Source organism: Micropterus salmoides, unplaced genomic scaffold (genome assembly GCF_014851395.1).
Source record: "Micropterus salmoides isolate LMB-PRFRI ecotype aquatic unplaced genomic scaffold, ASM1485139v1 Ms_hic_scaffold_10, whole genome shotgun sequence".
NCBI lineage: Eukaryota > Metazoa > Chordata > Actinopteri > Centrarchiformes > Centrarchidae > Micropterus > Micropterus salmoides.
The window spans coordinates 1428194-1447093 of NW_024040041.1; the positions used below are offsets into that span (position 1 = coordinate 1428194).

At 42.9% G+C, this 18900-nt stretch overlaps 1 protein-coding gene across 3 annotated transcripts in view; it reads left to right on the forward strand.

The window, feature by feature from the left end:
* Positions 1-18900, forward strand: part of rbfox1 (RNA binding fox-1 homolog 1) — a 276075-nt gene that overhangs the window by 139390 nt on the left and 117785 nt on the right. For all 3 annotated transcript variants that reach the window (XR_005447445.1, XM_038739155.1, XM_038739164.1), the window contains exons 5-6: positions 11376-11468; positions 16806-16866. Coding sequence is in view for 2 of the 3 variants with exons in the window: in XM_038739155.1 (XP_038595083.1) it covers positions 11376-11468; positions 16806-16866 (154 nt within the window). In the remaining variant the exon portion in view is untranslated. The remainder of the gene's footprint in view (positions 1-11375; positions 11469-16805; positions 16867-18900) is intronic.

Sequence of the window (18900 nt, forward strand, 5' to 3'; positions counted from 1 at the left end):
GGTTTACAGAGAATGGTCTGAAGAAGAGGAAATATCCAGTTGTTACAACTAAGGTATGCAGAATACCAACTTTGAACGCACTACGCATCAAACCTTGAAGCAGATGGGTTACAGCAGCAGAAGACAACACCGGGTGCTACTCCTATCAGCTAAGAACAGGAAACTGATGCTAAAATTCGCACAGGCTCACCAAAATTGCCTGGTCTGACAGTCTTGATTTCAGCTGCGACATTTAGAAAGTAGGGTCACCATGAAAGCATGGATCCATCCTGCCTTGTATCAACAGTTCAGGCTGGTGGTGGTGGTATAAAGGCGTGGGGGATATTTTCTTGGCACACTTTGGGACCCTTAGTAGAGATTGAGCATTGTTTGAACACGACAGCCTATCTGAGTGTTGTTGCTGACCATGTCCATCCCTTTATGACCACAATGTACCCATCTTCTGATGGCTGCTTCCAGTAGGACAATGCACCATGTCACAAAGCTCAGATGAAAGCTCAAACTGCTTTTTTGAACATGACAGTGATTTCACTGTATTCCAGTGGCCTCCACAGTCACCATATTTCTGTCCAATAGATGTGGTGGAAAGCGAGATTCACTTCATGGATGTGCAGCCGACAAATCTGCAGCAACTACGGGATGCTATCATGTCAATATGGACCAAAGTCTCGGAGGAATGTTTCCAACACCTTGTTGAAAGTATGCTACGAAGAACTAAGGCAGTTCTGAAGGCAAAAGTGGGTCCAACCCAGTACTAGCAAGGTGTACCTAATAAAGTTGACAGTGAGTGTATGTTATGTAGCCAGTTAAAAAGAATTAGTTTTATACAGGAAACAAACATGGGCCCAGTGTCAGATGGGATTGGCTTTATGTCTAACTACATCGTATGTAATTGTCATAAACCCCTGCTATAAAAGCAGCACTATAATAGTGAGGAATGTCATTAACCCTCGAGGTCTGATTTTATCAGGACAGAGCTGAGAGAAAACAGAGGAAGGCTTCATTTCCAGTAACTAATAGTTCTGAAACAGTCCTGTAAATATTCCAGTGTTACCATTAAGGTATCTTTGCTTTGTTTTCCTTTTATAACTTACTAACTACATTTTTAACATTAATTGATGTTCTATTTGAATTCATTTGAACATTCACTAAACCCTTCCCCCAAACAGCGATAGGCCAAACAACCATAACATTTATTCATTTAGCTGATGCTTTTATCCAAAGCAACTTCTAATTGCTTTTGCTACAATTGCTTTGAGAGGTCGCACACCACTGGAGCAACTAGGGGTTAAGTTTCTTACTCAGGGACAAATTGGTGGATGTGTCACAGTGGGGGATTGAACCTGGGTCTCTCACACCAAAGGCATGTGTCTGCTCCATGTCAGAAGTGGTTTAACCAGAACCCAAAAGCAGACAAAGACGGGAGGCCTTTTCACAAACTTTATTGCGAGGCAAGCAAGACAAGGTGGGAGTGAGTGATTCAGCTTGGTGGCAGGCTCGGTGGCAGGCTCGGTGGCAGGCTCGGCGGCAGGCAGGGTATGCTCCTCCAGACAAAACAGGCAGGTATGGGCATGAGGGAAGGCGACCTCTCCAGAGCTATACGACATAACAATCCAGCGAAGGCTGAGGAGAACTGCAGGGCTTATGAAGCAGCACAGGACGACATGATATGGATCAGGTGTGCTAATCAGTCTGCCAGACAGGTGAGTGAGCCATCCCCATGCTTCCCCACCAGTCACGCCTCCTGTCAAACTGCAAGGGTAGAAAGAGAGGTCGAGCAACAGAAAAACACAGACAACCACATACCGACACTCCCAGCATAGTCATAGTTGAGACCTCGTGACAGTACCCCCCGTCCGACGGCCGCCTCCAGGCGGGCCACCAGGTTTTTCAGGGTACCGACGATGAAAGTCTTTGACCAGAGTAGCATCCAGGATTTGAACGCGAGGAATCCAGCTCCTCTCCTCCGGGCCGTAACCCTCCCAGTCCACTAAGTATTGAGTACCACGGCCACGGCGGCGGGAGTCCAGCAGGCGGTGAACAGTAAACACCTGCTCACCATCGATGAATTGGGGTGGGGGAGCCGGAGGTGGCGGTGGGAGCAACGGACTGAAGGCAACAGGCTTGAGTCGGGACACATGGAATGAGGGGTGCACCTTCATGGAGCGGGGCAGCTTTAGCCTGACCACCATGGGGTTTATGATTCTTTCTACTACAAAGGGCCCGAGAAACCTAGGAGAAAGCTTGCGCGACTCAGTCTTCAACGGTAAGTCCTTGGTAGACAGCCATACCTTATCACCCCTAGAGTATTTGGGGGCAGGGACCCGATGACGATTGGCCTGATGCTGGTACTGGGCTGAGGTCCTTAGCAGCTTGGAGCGGGCCCGGTGCCACGTCCGGTGACACCGCCGGATATGAGCCTGGACCGAGGGAACTGCTATGTCCTTCTCCTGGGAAGGAAACAGAGGTGGCTGATATCCGTAGAGACACTGGAACGGCGACATACCTGTAGCAGTAGTTGGCAGAGTGTTGTGAGCGTACTCGACCCATGACACTTGAGAAGCCCACTTGGTGGGATTATTGGAAACCATGCAGCGCAGCGTTACCTCCATCTTCTGATTGGCTCGCTCCGCTTGGCCGTTAGTTTGAGGGTGGTACCCGGAAGATAAGCTGACAGATGCCCCCAGAGCAGAGCAAAACTCCTTCCAAACAGCGGAGATAAACTGCGGACCACGGTCAGACACAATATCCAGAGGAAGTCCGTGAATGCGGAACACTTGCTTGACGAGGACCTCCGCCATCTCTTTAGCAGAAGGTAATTTAGGAAGTGGGATTAAATGTACAAACTTGCTGAATCTGTCGACCACTGTGAGGATGGTCGTCTGACCCTCAGATGGAGGTAACCCGGTCACAAAGTCCAGAGCCAGGTGCGACCAAGGACGACGAGGAATGGGTAGTGGTCGCAGGAGACCGGCGGCGGGCTGGTTAGACCCCTTGTTCTGGGCACACACAGGACAGGCAGCCACAAACGCCCGAGTATCCGCCTCCATGGTGGGCCACCAGAACCTTCTGCGAAGGAAGACCAGAGAGCGGGAGACTCCAGGATGACCTGTGAGTCTAGATGAATGAGCCCATAGCAACACTGCAGATCTCATAGGAGAAGGTACAAAGAGACTGCCAGGAGGGCCGTTACCTGGATCAGGATGTTCATGTAGAGCCGCCTTGACCTCCTCTTCAATCCCCCAGGTGATGGCGCCGACCACACAGGCGCTGGGGATCATAGTGTCCAGAGTGGCAGAAAAGTCCTCATCCCTGCTGAATGCTCGGGACAGTGCGTCAGGTTTGATGTTGCGTGAACCAGGTCTGTAAGTCAGTGTGAAATGGAAACGACCAAAAAACAACGCCCACCTGGCCTGACGGGAATTTAGTCGCTTGGCTGAACGGATATACTCCAAGTTCTTGTGGTCGGTCCACACCACGAATGGACGCTCCGCTCCCTCCAGCCAGTGCCGCCATTCCTCCAGTGCCAGTTTGACTGCCAACAGCTCCCGGTCACCCACATCATAGTTCCTTTCTGGAGGAGAGAAACGACGGGAGAAAAAAGCACAGGGATGCATCTTGTCATCGGAAGCCCGCTGGGACAGCACGGCACCAATGCCGACCCCGGAAGCATCAACTTCAACAACAAACTGTTTTGTGGTGTCAGGCTGGACCAAAATGGGTGCTTCAGTGAACCGCTTCTTTAAATCTGAAAAGGCTGCACTAGCCTTCGGTGACCACTGGAAGGTTCGGGAGGTAGAGGTAAGACCAGTCAAGGGGGCAGCTACGCGGCTGTAATTGCGAATAAACCTCCGGTAAAAGTTAGCAAATCCCAAAAACCTCTGTAGCTGTTTCCTGTTCTCTGGTACAGGCCATTCGACCACTGCTCTCACCTTGCACGGATCCATCCTTATCTCACCTTGAGAGATTATATTGCCCAGAAAAGAGACCGTAGGGGTATGAAACTCGCACTTCTCCGCTTTTACAAACAGGCGATTCTCCAAAAGGCGTTGCAATACCTGGCGAACGTGGTGAACGTGCTCAGCTGGATCTCTGGAAAAGATCAAAATATCGTCGAGATAAACAAACACAAATCTGTCAAGCATATCTCTGAGGATGTCATTAACCATGCCCTGGAAGACTGCGGGGGCGTTGGTAAGCCCAAACGGCATAACCAGATACTCAAAGTGCCCAAGGGGAGTGTTAAAGGCAGTCTTCCATTCGTCTCCCTCTCTAATGCGAACCAGGTGATAGGCATTGCGTAGGTCCAGCTTGGAGAAAATGACCGCCCCCTGGAGAGAGTCAAAAGCAGAGGTCATGAGAGGTAATGGGTATTTGTTTTTTACCGTAATGTTATTGAGACCTCTGAAATCAATGCAGGGCCTGAGGGTGCCATCCTTTTTTCCCACAAAGAAGAACCCTGCCCCCAGGGGTGATGAGGAGTGACAAATAATGCCAGCCGCCAGCGAATCCTTTATGTAGGCCTCCATTGTCTCGCGTTCGGGCTTAGACAAGCTGTAGAGACGACTCCCAGGGAACGGAGAACCAGGCAACAGCTCAATAGAGCAGTCGTAAGGCCGGTGAGGTGGCAAAGACAGGGCTTGTTGTTTGCTGAAAACCAACTGAAGGTCATGATAATCCAGAGGAACATTAGATAAGTCTGGTTCTACAGAACCCGTCACCCGACGGGAAACAGACTCGGGTGTGGCAGAAGATAAACAGCTAGCATGACAGGCAGTGCTCCAACTAATGATCCTAGAGGTGGGCCAGTCAATGTTAGGGTTATGGCAGACTAACCAGGGATTACCCAGGACCAGTGGCACCGAGGGGGAACTAATAACAAAGAAACTAATCTGTTCGATATGGTTACCTGATAATTGCAGTCTAACTGGGCAAGTACGGGCAACAACCTGGGCCAATAACCTACCATCAAGGGCGTTAGCTTCAAGTGGCTTATCTAGCAGTACAGTGGGGATCTTTAACTGCTCTACCAACACCTCATCTAGGAAACTCTCATCTGCTCCAGAATCGATAAGAGCTAAAAGACTGTTAGACTGACCTTGGTAAGTGAGGGTGGCGTGGAGTTGAGTGCGAGGATGAGGAGAAAGAGGGGTCGCTGCTCTACTCGCTAGGATTCTCCTCCCACCTAGCGAGCTTGCCTGTTTGAAGGATTGACAGGGCAGGAAACCAGGAAGTGTCCAAACTGGCCACAATACAGACAACACCGATTAGAGACGCGGCGTTCCACAGGGTCCAGACGCTGGCGGCCTAGCTGCATGGGTTCCTCTCTAGGTGGGGAAGCACGGCGGTAATCAGAGCTGGTAGCTCCTGATGGGCGAACGGTTTCTGGAAACCGGAAGCGCCGGTACTGGGTGACGTCACTCCCCTGTCGTGGGTGTCGAGACCTCCTCCGCTCCCGGAGTCGATTGTCAATGCGAATAGAAATAGAGATTAAAGCATCTAAATCAACAGGTTCAGGATAGGAAATTAATTCATCCTTTATGGCATCACTCAGACCCTTGGAAAAAGCTGCTTGGAGAGCCACCGCGTTCCAGCCACTCCCCTCTGCCAGCGTGCGGAATTCCACAGCGAACTCAGCCACGCTCCGGAACCCCTGGCGAAGAGAAAGCAACCTCATGGAAGCATCAGGGCCCCTCATCGGATGGTCGAAAACCTTGCGTAGCTCAGAGCAGAAGGTGGCGTAGGAAGAGGTAGGTGTGGACTGCTTCTCCCATACTGCTGAGGCCCATTGCAGAGCGTCTCCCTTTAACAGCCCAATAACAAAAGCAATCCTGGATCTGTCCACAGCGTAGGTGCGGGGCTGTTGTTCGAAAACCAAATCACACTGCATTAGAAACGGTTGACAATGTCCCAAGATCCCCTCATACCGTTCTGGCGTAGGAACCCACGGTTCCCGATCTGGCAGTGCGATCGGTGCCGCTGGTGGTGCAGGATCTTGAGGAGCCGCTGGAGCCACAGTCAGCTGAGTTTGTAGCTCTGTGACGTTGATGGTGAGTTGTCGTAGTCCATCCATGATCTCCCTGAGAGAATGACTGTGCTGTCCGAGGGTGTATTCTTGCGCTGTAACTGCATGTTTGACCGCGTCTAAGTCTGCTGGGTCCATAGTGGCTGGATTGTACTGTCAGAAGTGGTTTAACCAGAACCCAAAAGCAGACAAAGACGGGAGGCCTTTTCACAAACTTTATTGCGAGGCAAGCAAGACAAGGTGGGAGTGAGTGATTCAGCTTGGTGGCAGGCTCGGTGGCAGGCTCGGCGGCAGGCAGGGTATGCTCCTCCAGACAAAACAGGCAGGTATGGGCATGAGGGAAGGCGACCTCTCCAGAGCTATACGACATAACAATCCAGCGAAGGCTGAGGAGAACTGCAGGGCTTATGAAGCAGCACAGGACGACATAATATGGATCAGGTGTGCTAATCAGTCTGCCAGACAGGTGAGTGAGCCATCCCCATGCTTCCCCACCAGTCACGCCTCCTGTCAAACTGCAAGGGTAGAAAGAGAGGTCGAGCAACAGAAAAACACAGACAACCACATACCGACACTCCCAGCATAGTCATAGTTGAGACCTCGTGACACTCCATCACCACCCCACAACCATAATAAGGGATTGCAGGCCTGTCAAGCTTTGGATTTCTGAACACAACGAAGTGTACATCTATACAGCTCTATTACCTGCAGTAGTAACCTCGCATTACTTATAATGACATGGAGTACATAATTACTTACCTATATTATTTTGTGTGTTACACTCTAAGAACTCTACCTAAACTAAGGGGGTTTTGCCTGGAATATACAGCTTTAGCCAGTCTTTTATCTGGCTGTCATGTATGGTGTCTCAGGTGCATATTTAAGACCCGGCAGGGTTCCCATATAGGGGGGAAAAATTAGGACAATTCCATGGGCCCCTGACTGACAGGAGCCCCAAAAGATGGGTAAAAACTAATATCAAATTATATTTATATAAACCCTCATCACTGAGTATTTAAAATATAATAATACAATTAATGATCTCTTTGTTTTTGGCAATAGAAGTTAAATATCTCCACTGACCAAAACCTCCATATTGACTGACCACCCCCCTGTATCTGCATGAAATGGTTTGGTCCTGCCTTAGCACGCTGTATCAGTGACAGTGTTTAGTTGCAGTTAGTAGATGTTCCAGAAATACAGTGTTAACAATGTTGCATAGTAAACCAAAATCTGGTTTACAAAAAAGGAAAGAGAGGAAAGACAAAGGATGTCACTCTGTAACCCAGTTTTTCACCAAGAAAGGGGGGCAGCCTTTAGTCTACCTGTTGGGTTAATGGCCACAGTGAAATAAGCTAGCTAGCTGCAGACTAGTGTTAGCCTACATTTCATCAACATCTAATCAGTGCAGGGAAAAATTTTGCAAGATATTCATATTAAATCATTGTCCCTGCCCCTTTTAGCAGACTAACAAAAGATGAGTCAGCAGCACCCCAGTCTCCCCATAACTGTAGCCTCCCTGTCCCAGTGAAGAAGGGGAGCAACACGGTGTTAATGACATGACAGTTAGCATCACTCCAGGGAGTCTGTGGGGATTTCTCTCTCTTGCTCTTTTTATCATAACAAAAAAAGAAAATGAAATATTTATTAATGACAGAAATTCAAACAAATAATTTTTTTCACATAATGATCATTTTGAAATAAAATAAAAACAACCTTCTGTTTGTACTGGATGCTGGACAGTTGGAAACAGTGAGTAGATTACCTCAGCCTACATGTAATTTACAGACAATATTAAAATAATCCAGTTTGATACATTCATTTAGATTTAATTATGGCTGTTAAATGAATGAATTAATCTATAGGTAGTTAATATTAGTATAAAAATACATTGAGACTGTAAAAGATTACCTTAGGGACATTTTTACGGTGGCTTTTAATCTTGCATCAAATAGTGAACTGCATAGGGGAGAGCCGGGACGAATGAAACACAGCGATTTTCTCGGAGCCCATACAAGTCTGATATGCCAAACTACCTCAGCACATACAGTGCACAGTACTTAACAGAACCGGGAAAAGTCAGGTGGATACGTCACACTTTCCCGGAGTTATACGAAAGAAGCTGTTTTCAATAATGGAAAGTAAATTCACACAAGCGATAATTTTTTCTTTGAATGACGAGTTGTGTTTAATGTTCCATGTGCCATTCATGATCACATGAAAGATTATTTAGTACTTTAACACATCCTGAAGTTTTAATTGTCAAAGTTTTACAGTTTAGAAACTAGTGAAGTATAATCGTCAGAAGTCACTGTCAGGACGTAGTCATGCTACCTTATTTAGATACGGCGGGAGGGGTTCCACCAGACTGCAGGCTGGACCACCATGATACTCACAGCCAAATAACAGGGTCTTCACAGTAGACCAGGAAAACAGGCTGCAGATGTATGTAAAAAGGGCAGTCAATTTCTAATCCAAACACGCATTAGCTGTTGAATATTCTAGTTAGTTAGTTATATTTATACTATTTTTTTTATTAAGAAAAAGGACATAATGAGTTTGCAATTACGTATTAAGAAGGGCAGTCTCAAGCTTTCTAAATAAAAACAAGAGTAACATAAAATATTTAAATGTATATTGTTGTGTTTCATCCGTCCCGCACAGTAGGGACTAAGCAGTAAATATTGTGCTAGTACTAGTATTGAACTACAAGAAGCAAGACAGTTGTAAGCCTTTAATTAGTTATGTTAAGCTTTTAATGGGACAGTTAGGTCCTAGAGATGTGGTGACAACAGCTGCGCAGAGGGGGCCCAATTAGATTTTTTTGTCACAACTTCCAAAGTTAAATTTCAGACTTCTAAACTGATGTTCACTTACTAAAAAGAAGAACCTTGTGTAGTGTACCTACAGTCTACTGTTAATAAAATTATCAATATTAATATACGGAAATATTAATTCATAAAACTCTCATTGTTTTGGGGCACTACCTAAAGATTTGCTGTCCACCCAAGGCTTTAGGAACCTTGAGTATAGCTTAATAATTATACAATTATTTCCTAGTGATCAGTTAGTAGTAATTGCTTAATTATCTTAAATCAATGTAATCAATCTCATATCGAAGATATAAATCTTCCGTTACAGTGACCTGGAGTCAAACAATACACACACACAGTTCCTGTGATTACGGTGAAATTTATTACCTAACTAAGGTGAAATAAATGTGGTTAAATATACATCAAAGAAATAAACAATGACTAAACAGACAGAATGCAAACAATGAGAATGATGCCTATTGTGGAAAAGATTTGAGTCTAAAGTGGCAGGAGAACCAATAAATGCAAGTTATGGTCATAACTCAGTTAAATCTGGCCAGGAGTTTTAGTTAAAGGATTAAACTAACAGCTAAGAATTACAGATAAAGGCTAAGGATTAAAGCTAATAATGGACATCATCTCGACCACGGAATGTAACTTGTTTTAGCCTTACTGCTTGTTGTTTCTCAGCCGGATGGTTTTCAGGCGTCCAGTTTCAGCGGCTGGGTTGCCAGAACCAGCTTTTTACTAGCAGGTTTTGTCCTGGAGGTCCATCCTAGGCGGATTGTGGTTGAAGAAAACTTGCAGTTATAGGCCGTAAGCCTGGCTTGGTTCGTTGGTTTGATGTCCTCTGGATCACTGCTGGCGTAACGGTACCACGTGTTTGGGTACGAACTCTGGTGGGAGCAGTGGAAGTTAATTCGACGGAAATAATGTTTAAAAAGGGAACTTGGTTGTTCCTGACTTCAAAGTTGCGGTCTGATAACTCGTAACAAACAAACAAAAAGAAAAAGATAACTTCCACGAAAGGGAGCGGGACTTCGCGTGTGTGGCTTGAAAAGAACAAAGAAATCTTCGCGGCAAGGCCAGGCCGAACTCCTTAGGGCGTTGCTGGGAGACGGAGCACACTCCGTAAGCATGCAGGGCAAAGAGCAAGAGCGAAGAGACAAGAGACAAGAGATGAGAGAAGAGGTGCATGTCTTGCGCTGAGTTTTGTTTTCTTGGGCGTGTCCCGTGAGGCTTTGTTTCCGGTCTCCTGAGAGAGGCTGTCCGTTAACTTTAATGTCTATTTTAAAGTCTATTTGCGTGTATTTCAATCAAATACCTTCCCACAATCAAGCCTTAAATGTCAAACAGTTATACCGTTCTGAGTTTTAAGCATTTGATTAAAAGGAAACTATTAAGTAATCACTGTAACGATTAGAATGGTTACCAGTTAAACACATTTTCAGGATTTCAGGATGAAAGAAACTTAACTCAACATTTCCTGGATAATAGTGGCTGTTAAATATTCTTACTTAGAGAATATAAGCAAGTTACACAAACATGGCATCAAATTATACACAATAAAATACAGAGTGATACATTAAAACAGCGGGAGAAGCATTAAAACAATGACATGTAATACTTAATTTGTCCTCTGGGGGGAGCTCTGGTTCCATGAGGGGACTGAGATAACTTGATTATTTCTTTAAAACAATCATTTGCTCAGGAGCTAGGAAAATTGGTTATTTAACACATGATAATATTTCTGTATCATATAATTTCTAAGAGAGTATATAAAGGTGCTGGAACAAAGTATTAGTTAAGAGACAAATTAAAGGAATGTCAGTGATCATTGCTGTAAATTAAAGAGCACTGCAAAATTAACTTCTTTATGGATTCTTCTTTTCAACAACAACATGGTAATATAACTACTCAAATGGAGAGACCTACTAAGTAACTTAAAGATTCTTTAATTAAACAAGGTAATAGGCAAGTTTATAAGGAGACAATATTTTTCCACACAAAAGAATTCGGGGCAGCGTCCTCCTCTGGTGTCTGTCTTTCTTATCAGTTTCACATATCTTACTATGTACTTTACAGCTGTCTGTTGAGGGTTGATATCCCAACCCCCCCACCCCCTTTTCAGCAAAGACAATTCGGAATCTCCCTTTTGATATAGAATAATCAAAAACAATACACTGGCTGGTCCACTACACTTGCTTATTCTAAATTGTATTAATTATAATACTTAATTGCAACTTAATATGTGCCATGCTAGAATGGAAAGCTTGATAGGCATAGCAACAGTACGTAAGGGGGAAGGGCTTTGCGAAGGTTTATTTTCCCGTCATTAGTAAATTCGCTTTTTTCAGACCTGTGTAATATTATTGGATATTTGTTAACATTGAATACTGAAGTTGCAGCAGAAAATTGTGTCATGTGCTGTTGTCCTGTTAACACAAGTCACTGTTAATTGCAATGTTGAGTAGGCTATATGTTAAAAAAAAAAATAATGTTAATGTTTTTCTTGCCTCTTTCTGTTCTGTATCCAGGGTTTTGGATTCGTAACGTTCGAGCACAGCGTGGACGCCGATAGGGCCAGGGAGAAATTACACGGCACTGTGGTGGAAGGCCGTAAAATAGAGGTGCATATTCTGAAATATTTCTTAGGACTTCTTCCTTTTCCCTGTCCTCCTTTTCCTCTTTGGGTGTGTATGTTTGTTTGTATATATGTGTATGAGTGTTTGACCACCAAATCCCACCTTGACATCTTTCTCTTGACATCAAACTGTCAAATCATCCAAGCCTCATTATTTCCCTTTCCTTGTGTAGTTTTATTAATGTAAACACAAATAAATGTCGACCTATAACTAGTCCCACATTATTGTATGTAAAGAACTTTGGTTGTTTTGTTTCCTTTTTTGTTCCTTTTTGCACTGTCAAGGAAATTTAGCCTGCAAAAGGTTTCATGGTAAAAATCCACACTACCCAGCATTATAGACAGACGTTTGTGTTTAAGAAGGTGCAAATGTTACTTTGGAGTTTCGCCATAAATGTTCAAAAGGAAAGGTGTTCTCATATAAGAAGAGAAAGGAGCTTTCCCCCAGAAAAAGTCCTCAAATCTAGCTTAATCATCAACAGAAGAAGAACTTTGTAATTTGATGACACCTGGATATATAATAATATAATAATAATGATAATACTTAAAAATGATTTCAATGCCTTGTGTCCATTTAGAGGAACACCAGCTTTGTCCATTTTTGACCTAAGTTTAATATCACAATTATGTTAATTAGTCCATATAATCCACATTCCAACTGTGGACCATATTTTAGGGTATAATATGGTTATTTTCTATGATTGTACCCTGACTAACGCTATAATACCCTGGCACCACAGCAAGTCTCCACCATCAATCCATCCATAAATCACTTATCTGGGTCACACTGGCAGCAAGCTAAGCAAGGTCACCTTCTCCAGGGGTTCCGGGTCTTCTCCTTTGCAGAACATGCTGGATCAGTTGATGAATAGCGAGCAAGTGAATTCGACAAAGTTGAAATATTATGGCAGCTTGCAACTCTTGCAGGGCCTGTGAGTGTGAGAAGCAGTAGTCTGCCTGCTCCTTCCTTATTTTCTGGTGGAACTCTTTTTTTGTGACCAGTTGGACCTCCCCAGAATACCTAAACAGGTAGGAATAGACCAGACGGAATCCTAATCAGAACCCCAACTACCTCAACTAGCTTCTTCTGATGCAGATGAGAAGCCGCTCTACTCCGAACTCCCTGCCGAGTTCCTCACTTTATGTCTAAGGGTAAGCCACCTGCAAAGTAAGCTCCTTCTCTCGGTCATTGCCCAAAGCTTATGACCATAGGTGAGGTGCTGGATGTATACTGAGTGGTAAATGAAGAAATCTGCTATGGCCATCTGCATTTTCCATCAGTTGATTGTGTGCTCCATCTTAGATTCCGTCATTAACAAGGATAGGAGATACTTGAACCCCTTCAAGTGAGGAAGAAACTTCAGCCAGATTTATCTAGCTGCTTTTTAAACAGCACAACAGGGACCATGTCTACCTCTCCCCTGTGTCTTCTCCCTCCCCTTACTCTCCATTTTATTTTCTGAACAACCCTGTGAACACGGGTACAAAAACATCTATACCACAACAGAACATGTAAGCGGAGCCAAGCAGTTAGAATTTCTGCTCCTAGCTCAAAGACCGATCTGTTCCATCCGCTACAAAAATTGGAGAAGAATGGAGTTAACCCCTTGACGCCGATTGTCGCAAATTCGCATCATACCTCTTCCTTGCAGACTGCAAGCCAAGATAGCACATGGATTCCCCCAATGCCTGTTTGTGCATATTCGATATTTACCTAGGAACCTTTTGCAAGCCCTGGTTTCTCGTTTATGATTGTTGTCGCTAATTTGCATCATACCTACACATACCTGAATTTATATATTTTCTATGTTCTAAAGACAAATTAACAATCTTCACTTAATTTAACATCAGCTTGAAAGCAAATGAAAACACAGATTATTTTTTTATTGTAAAAGAAATTCAGGCGTTAATGGGTTAAGGTGATAAGGTGATGCTCCCGCTGGTGCTCCCTGCACTCCACTCACATGCCCTGGTTCACAAGATTCAACGGGGTAACCCGTTACAAAGTAATGCGTTACTGTAATCAGATTACTTTTGTCTGTAACGCAGTAATGTAATGCATTACTGTTGATAACCTCAGTAATCACATTACAGTTACTAATAACAAAATCATCGCGTGACTTGCGAACTGGTTCTTGGACTATCTGCATAACGGGAGGAGAGAAAAATTAATCTCCTGCCCAGGGTGTGAACTACAGGGGAGCTAGGGGGAAAAGCATGATTTGTGATATTTTGGGGGGGTCTCTAAAATATTGACAGCTTGCATTATCGATATTCATCTCTAAATTTCTCTATCATCATGGATCATGTGGAGCGTCTGACTTCATCCAGCTGGTTGCTCCGCGATCTCCTGGCCCTGTACGCTCCACCGCCCCACTCCCTCTCCGGTACGGGTTGTGTCGTTAGTACGACCAACGCGCTGTGAACGGTTCGTGATCGTTCCCTCTGGCTGGATGAATATTACACATGATCCATGCAATACTGCAGCTGGGGGCTCTCCACAGTACCATGCAACTTTCTAAATTCTTCCCTCTCACAGAAAAAAGAAATAAATGTTTACAATGAAATGTCCAAATTAAGTTTTTAGCATTTTAGTAGGCTACTGCACGCTAGCCTTGTTCTTCTCTTGACAAATGTTGGGCTGATGTTCACAACTTTGTTGTCAGCTTTGTATTAAAGAGCATAAAAGGCCTGTGTATGTCCTCATTAAAATAAGGAATTGTGCTGATCTGAGCATATATGAGGTGTAACTGTATTGCTATTGTGCATCACAGGTGATATTACGCAGTAATCCAAAAGTAATGTAAGTAGTAGCGTAACTAGTTTCTTTCAGCAGTGAGGAATCTAGTAAAGTAAGGCATTACTTTAAAAAAAAAGTAACTAGTAATGTGTAATCCATTACCTTTTTTGAGTAACTACCCCAATCAACACTACTGTTGACACTTGGCAACTGTTGACTTAGACACATCTTTACCTCCACTTTGTGTCTTCAATTCCCTGAAGTCATCCAAAGATATCATCACCATGTAATGAGAGTGGCTCGTCCCAGCTTTCTCATTAATTTCCTACATGCTGGACCTGTGCTTATCTACTTAATCTGTCTCCCATCCATCCCATCAACACCACAAAATTAATCTTGCAGCACTGGAAGCTCATAGCCCTTATTCCTTAAATGGACTTGTGTATACATAGCAAGTAACTTATTAATTTTCAAGGTTTACTGTAAGGCCTAGTACCATATTTGTTTAGCTTTCCTTTCCTTCCCAGCTATGACACCACCAAATGCACAAAGCTTCTTCAGAGTCACTCTTTCATGGCTGTCTACATTAAGGCCCTCAAACCACTCCATACTCCCATTATAATCTCACAAAGGCACTCTCTCTATATAGAAGTTATTGTTGTTGTTATTATGAATAATTGAACTGAAACAAAGGCTGATCACATTCTCCAAATATAGAAGCACAATTCACTCGCCATGGTGCTTATCCCTTTTGTATTATAGATCCCCCACATCAATTAATTACTGGTATCTGTGTTCCTCTTGTCCTTCGCCCCTTTTCTGATTTGATCATTCCTCTTCCTGACACTCCTGCTCCTCTAAAATTCATCCTAATCATCTACCAACTCTCTGGTCTTTACCCTCTCTAACAGGAACAAACTGGAACACTTGTTTCCCATTTACATGGTTAGTCTGAATGCTGATCTCAGGCTGTTTGTACATTTCAAACCCATTTCCACCTGGTATTAATATGTCATCTGTGTTTGAATCATTACAAACATGTTAGAGCAAGGGGTGTAGACACACAACACATTTCAAATGGAATGCTCTTGGATCGAACTGACCACACCCGGAATGTCTAGACTACTGTACATAATCTTCCTGTCATCTCGAGCTGCCAGTCAAAAAGGTACAGATGAGCTCTTCCGCTGAAAAAGAAAAATAACTATAGCCCTGTCTTGAAACAGAGCAAGGGTGTGCATTGGTGGGGGCATGTTCCTTGAGGTGCATTCAGAGTGTTGGGCTGCTTCTATAGGACTCTCTTTGACAGCTGAGCCAGTATGTAGTTATTTTCATAGTGAAGCAAATGAGACGTTTTTGGTCCAAATCAGTCAGTATAACGTAAGAAGAAAGCTTATCCATACAAAATGTTCAGAGTTATGCTTTAAGAAACCAGCTAGCTGCTTGTAGAGAGAGAGAGCAGCTGCAAGAGAGAGTTTGTGCAGTGCAATGATTGCAAAGTTTTCTTGGCCATCTAAGTAAGTTGCTACTTATTCCTTTCTCATCCCCTCCTCCCCCACCATCCTTCTAATGGTAGCTTGTTTAGGGCCCCATCCAACACAGTTACAACGGTAACAGTACACTAACAAGTGGGCGGGGGCAAAAGTTTGGGAATGGTAAGTGTGGGTGAGCAAGCTATTGTGCCAGCATTTCCTCTCTCTCTCTTCCTCTCTCTATGGAACGTTTGCAACGCTAAAACTCACACAACATTTCTTTTTGAATTGTGGTTGAGTTGATATTTTCTTGCGTGTCGGTGTGCGTGTCCATTCACTAAGTGTTCTCATGAAGCTGCGTGTGCGAGTGATATTGACTGAGATATGAATTTGTTTGCACATCAATCTGAGATTGTTGGAAACCTTTTTAGTGATTTATTTTACTTTATTTTGAAAGACAATGCACAATTATTTTAATTTACTCTGTTAGCTGTTGAATTTGGAATGAACTGATTGGTTGAATGATTGACTTGGTTGGTTTATTTGAGTACATTTATTTTCTTTGGTTGTTTTTTTAAACTTAATTATTCTTGCAAGGAATTAGAGAGGCTGTTGTATAAATGTGAATGCTTTGTGTTGCTTTCGTCACAAAAGGTCTCACATTTTAAGGTTGACATGATGTTGCATAATGCTCCTAACATATTCTGTTATCCCGTCCCCCAATGACATTTTCTTTGTTGTTCTTTTCTCCTCCCTCTCCTCCCCACCGCATGCATCTATACATTTACAAAAATTAATTTTGCCCAGTGCATCTGTTGTTTCTTTACTTTACTGTCTGTACGTTAGTGAAATGTCACTATAATTGGGGAACGCATGCTGGAAAACACAAGATAGGAAATATGCAAATGAGAAAGAAAACTGATATGTTTTGGATGTTTTTTGATGTTTCTGAATGCAATTTCAAAAACACACAAATGATATGGGTGTTTGCCATGATAGTGTCCTGCTTTCTTTGTTTACAACATTTGGAAACTATGCATGCAGATTTACTCAAGTATAGCACTTACTACTAATGTATTATAACTCATGGACCTCTATTTATCTGCTGTAGGTCAACAATGCAACAGCCCGTGTAATGACAAATAAGAAGACTGTCAACCCATATGCAAATGGTAAGGCCAAGTTTACAATGTTTACAGTGCCTATAAAAAATTATTCACCCCTTGTAATTTTATTGTTTTTAATTTGAATCAGTGTATAATTAATGTGGGTTTTTGACAGTGATGAACAGAAAACTACCCAATGTCAATGTGAAAACAGATCTTTATGAATTGATCTAAGTTCATTACAAATCTAAATTACAATTACATGTTTTTAAAAGTATTAATAGGACACAATGAAATCATCACTGCTGCCGCCAGTGGATTTTAGTGGCTCATCTGTGTGTAATCGAGGGGATTCATTTGATTGTGGTATGAATATAGCTGTTTCTAGAACCTCCACTATGAAGATGAAGGAACAATCCATGCAACCCCGCAAAAAAAAGTCAGGTGATGGATGAACATTTCCAAATGACTGAGCATCTCATGGAGTCCAGTTAGTCCAGAACTTAAATAGTTTTGTACAGGAAAATGAGGAACATTTGTAATGTCCAGATCTCCAAAGATAATATAGACCTATCGCACCTTGTAGATTTTATAATTCACATAATAATTTCATTTTACATCCACCTTGGAAGTAAAAGTATACTTTTTGTAGGCACTGTTAAACCTTGCTTCCAGCTGCTGATTTCAGGCAATCGAATATAAAGGCAAGGCATAAAACATGGATGGTTTATCTATCATCACACAAAGGTTTCTAATCGGTAAATTTAAAGCCTGGATTTTAATTTAGTGTCAGTCTTAGTGCTGATTTACATTTGCATTTACTCATTTGGCAGACGCTTTTATCCAAAGCGACTTACATTTGAGGAACAACATACAAGCATCAACAGAGCATCAACTACAGATCTACAACTGACAATACATACTAGTAAGAGCAGCAATAAATACTAGTAAGAGCTCATAGTTCATATCACATCAATGGGGTAGATACCTAGGGAAGGAAGTAAGAGTTAACAAAAAGTGCAATCAAAACAAAAGAGTGCAATCAATACAAGATCATTGTAGGGGATAGAAGAAGAAGAGCACAGGAAGTGCATGTTAGATGTTAGGAGTTAGAGGTGTTATAAGAGGAAGTGTTCTCGGAAGAGATGAGTTTTCAAGAGCTTCTTGAAGTTAGAGAGGGACGCCCCTGCTCTGACGGCGTGTGGTAGCTCGTTCCACTATCATGGTGTCACAGATGAGAATAGCCGGGACTGGGATTGCTTTGTGTGAAGTGATGGCAGAGCCAGGCGGCATTCGTTTGTATTATGGAGTTTAGATAGATGGGTGCAGACCCAGTGGTCACTCTGTATGCAGCATTAGTGACTTGAATTTGATTCTGGAGGCCACGGGGAGCCAGTGGAGGTCACTGAGTAATGGAGTGACATGAGTCCTTTCTATTATAATACTACTATACTACTATAATAAAAATGAAGCAAGTGAATTAATACATTAGCCTACAATATAACAGGCTTTTGTGTAACTCACTAGATTTGTTGCTAGTTGCTTTTTATAAATTAAGTCTCTGAGGGTCTGAAAAAGGTGGGCAGCGTACCAAACCACTGTGAGGCATGAGGGGGGAGGACATAATCTTTCTAAACTTAACAATGCCTTGGACTGGTTGGAGAGAACGAGAGCTGTGATCCAATTGTGTACCAAATACATTTAATTATTTTCATCAGAATTAATCCTAGGAACAATTCAGTAGTTGCTGGATATTGGTATGGACACGTCCCATCAAAATTCTAAGCCCGTGATTTAACTTAAAACTAAATTAGTTTGCTATAAATGTCAGACAGAGAAGTCTGCTTTTCACTAATGAATTTACTCACTGCTTGTTAAAAGTTTTCCCAGTTGATGAATATTTTGTGCATTTAAATTACCATACTAACAAATCAGTGATGAATCTATAAAATAACACCATCAGGTGTCTGTCAACATTGAAAATGTTTTAAAGGGCTGTAAGTGTTTTTTGTTAAAATAAGTGTTAAATAGCTCTACATTTTGACAGCAACCACTGAAATAGAGTTTGATGTTTGATCAGTAACATGGGTCTCTGAGTCC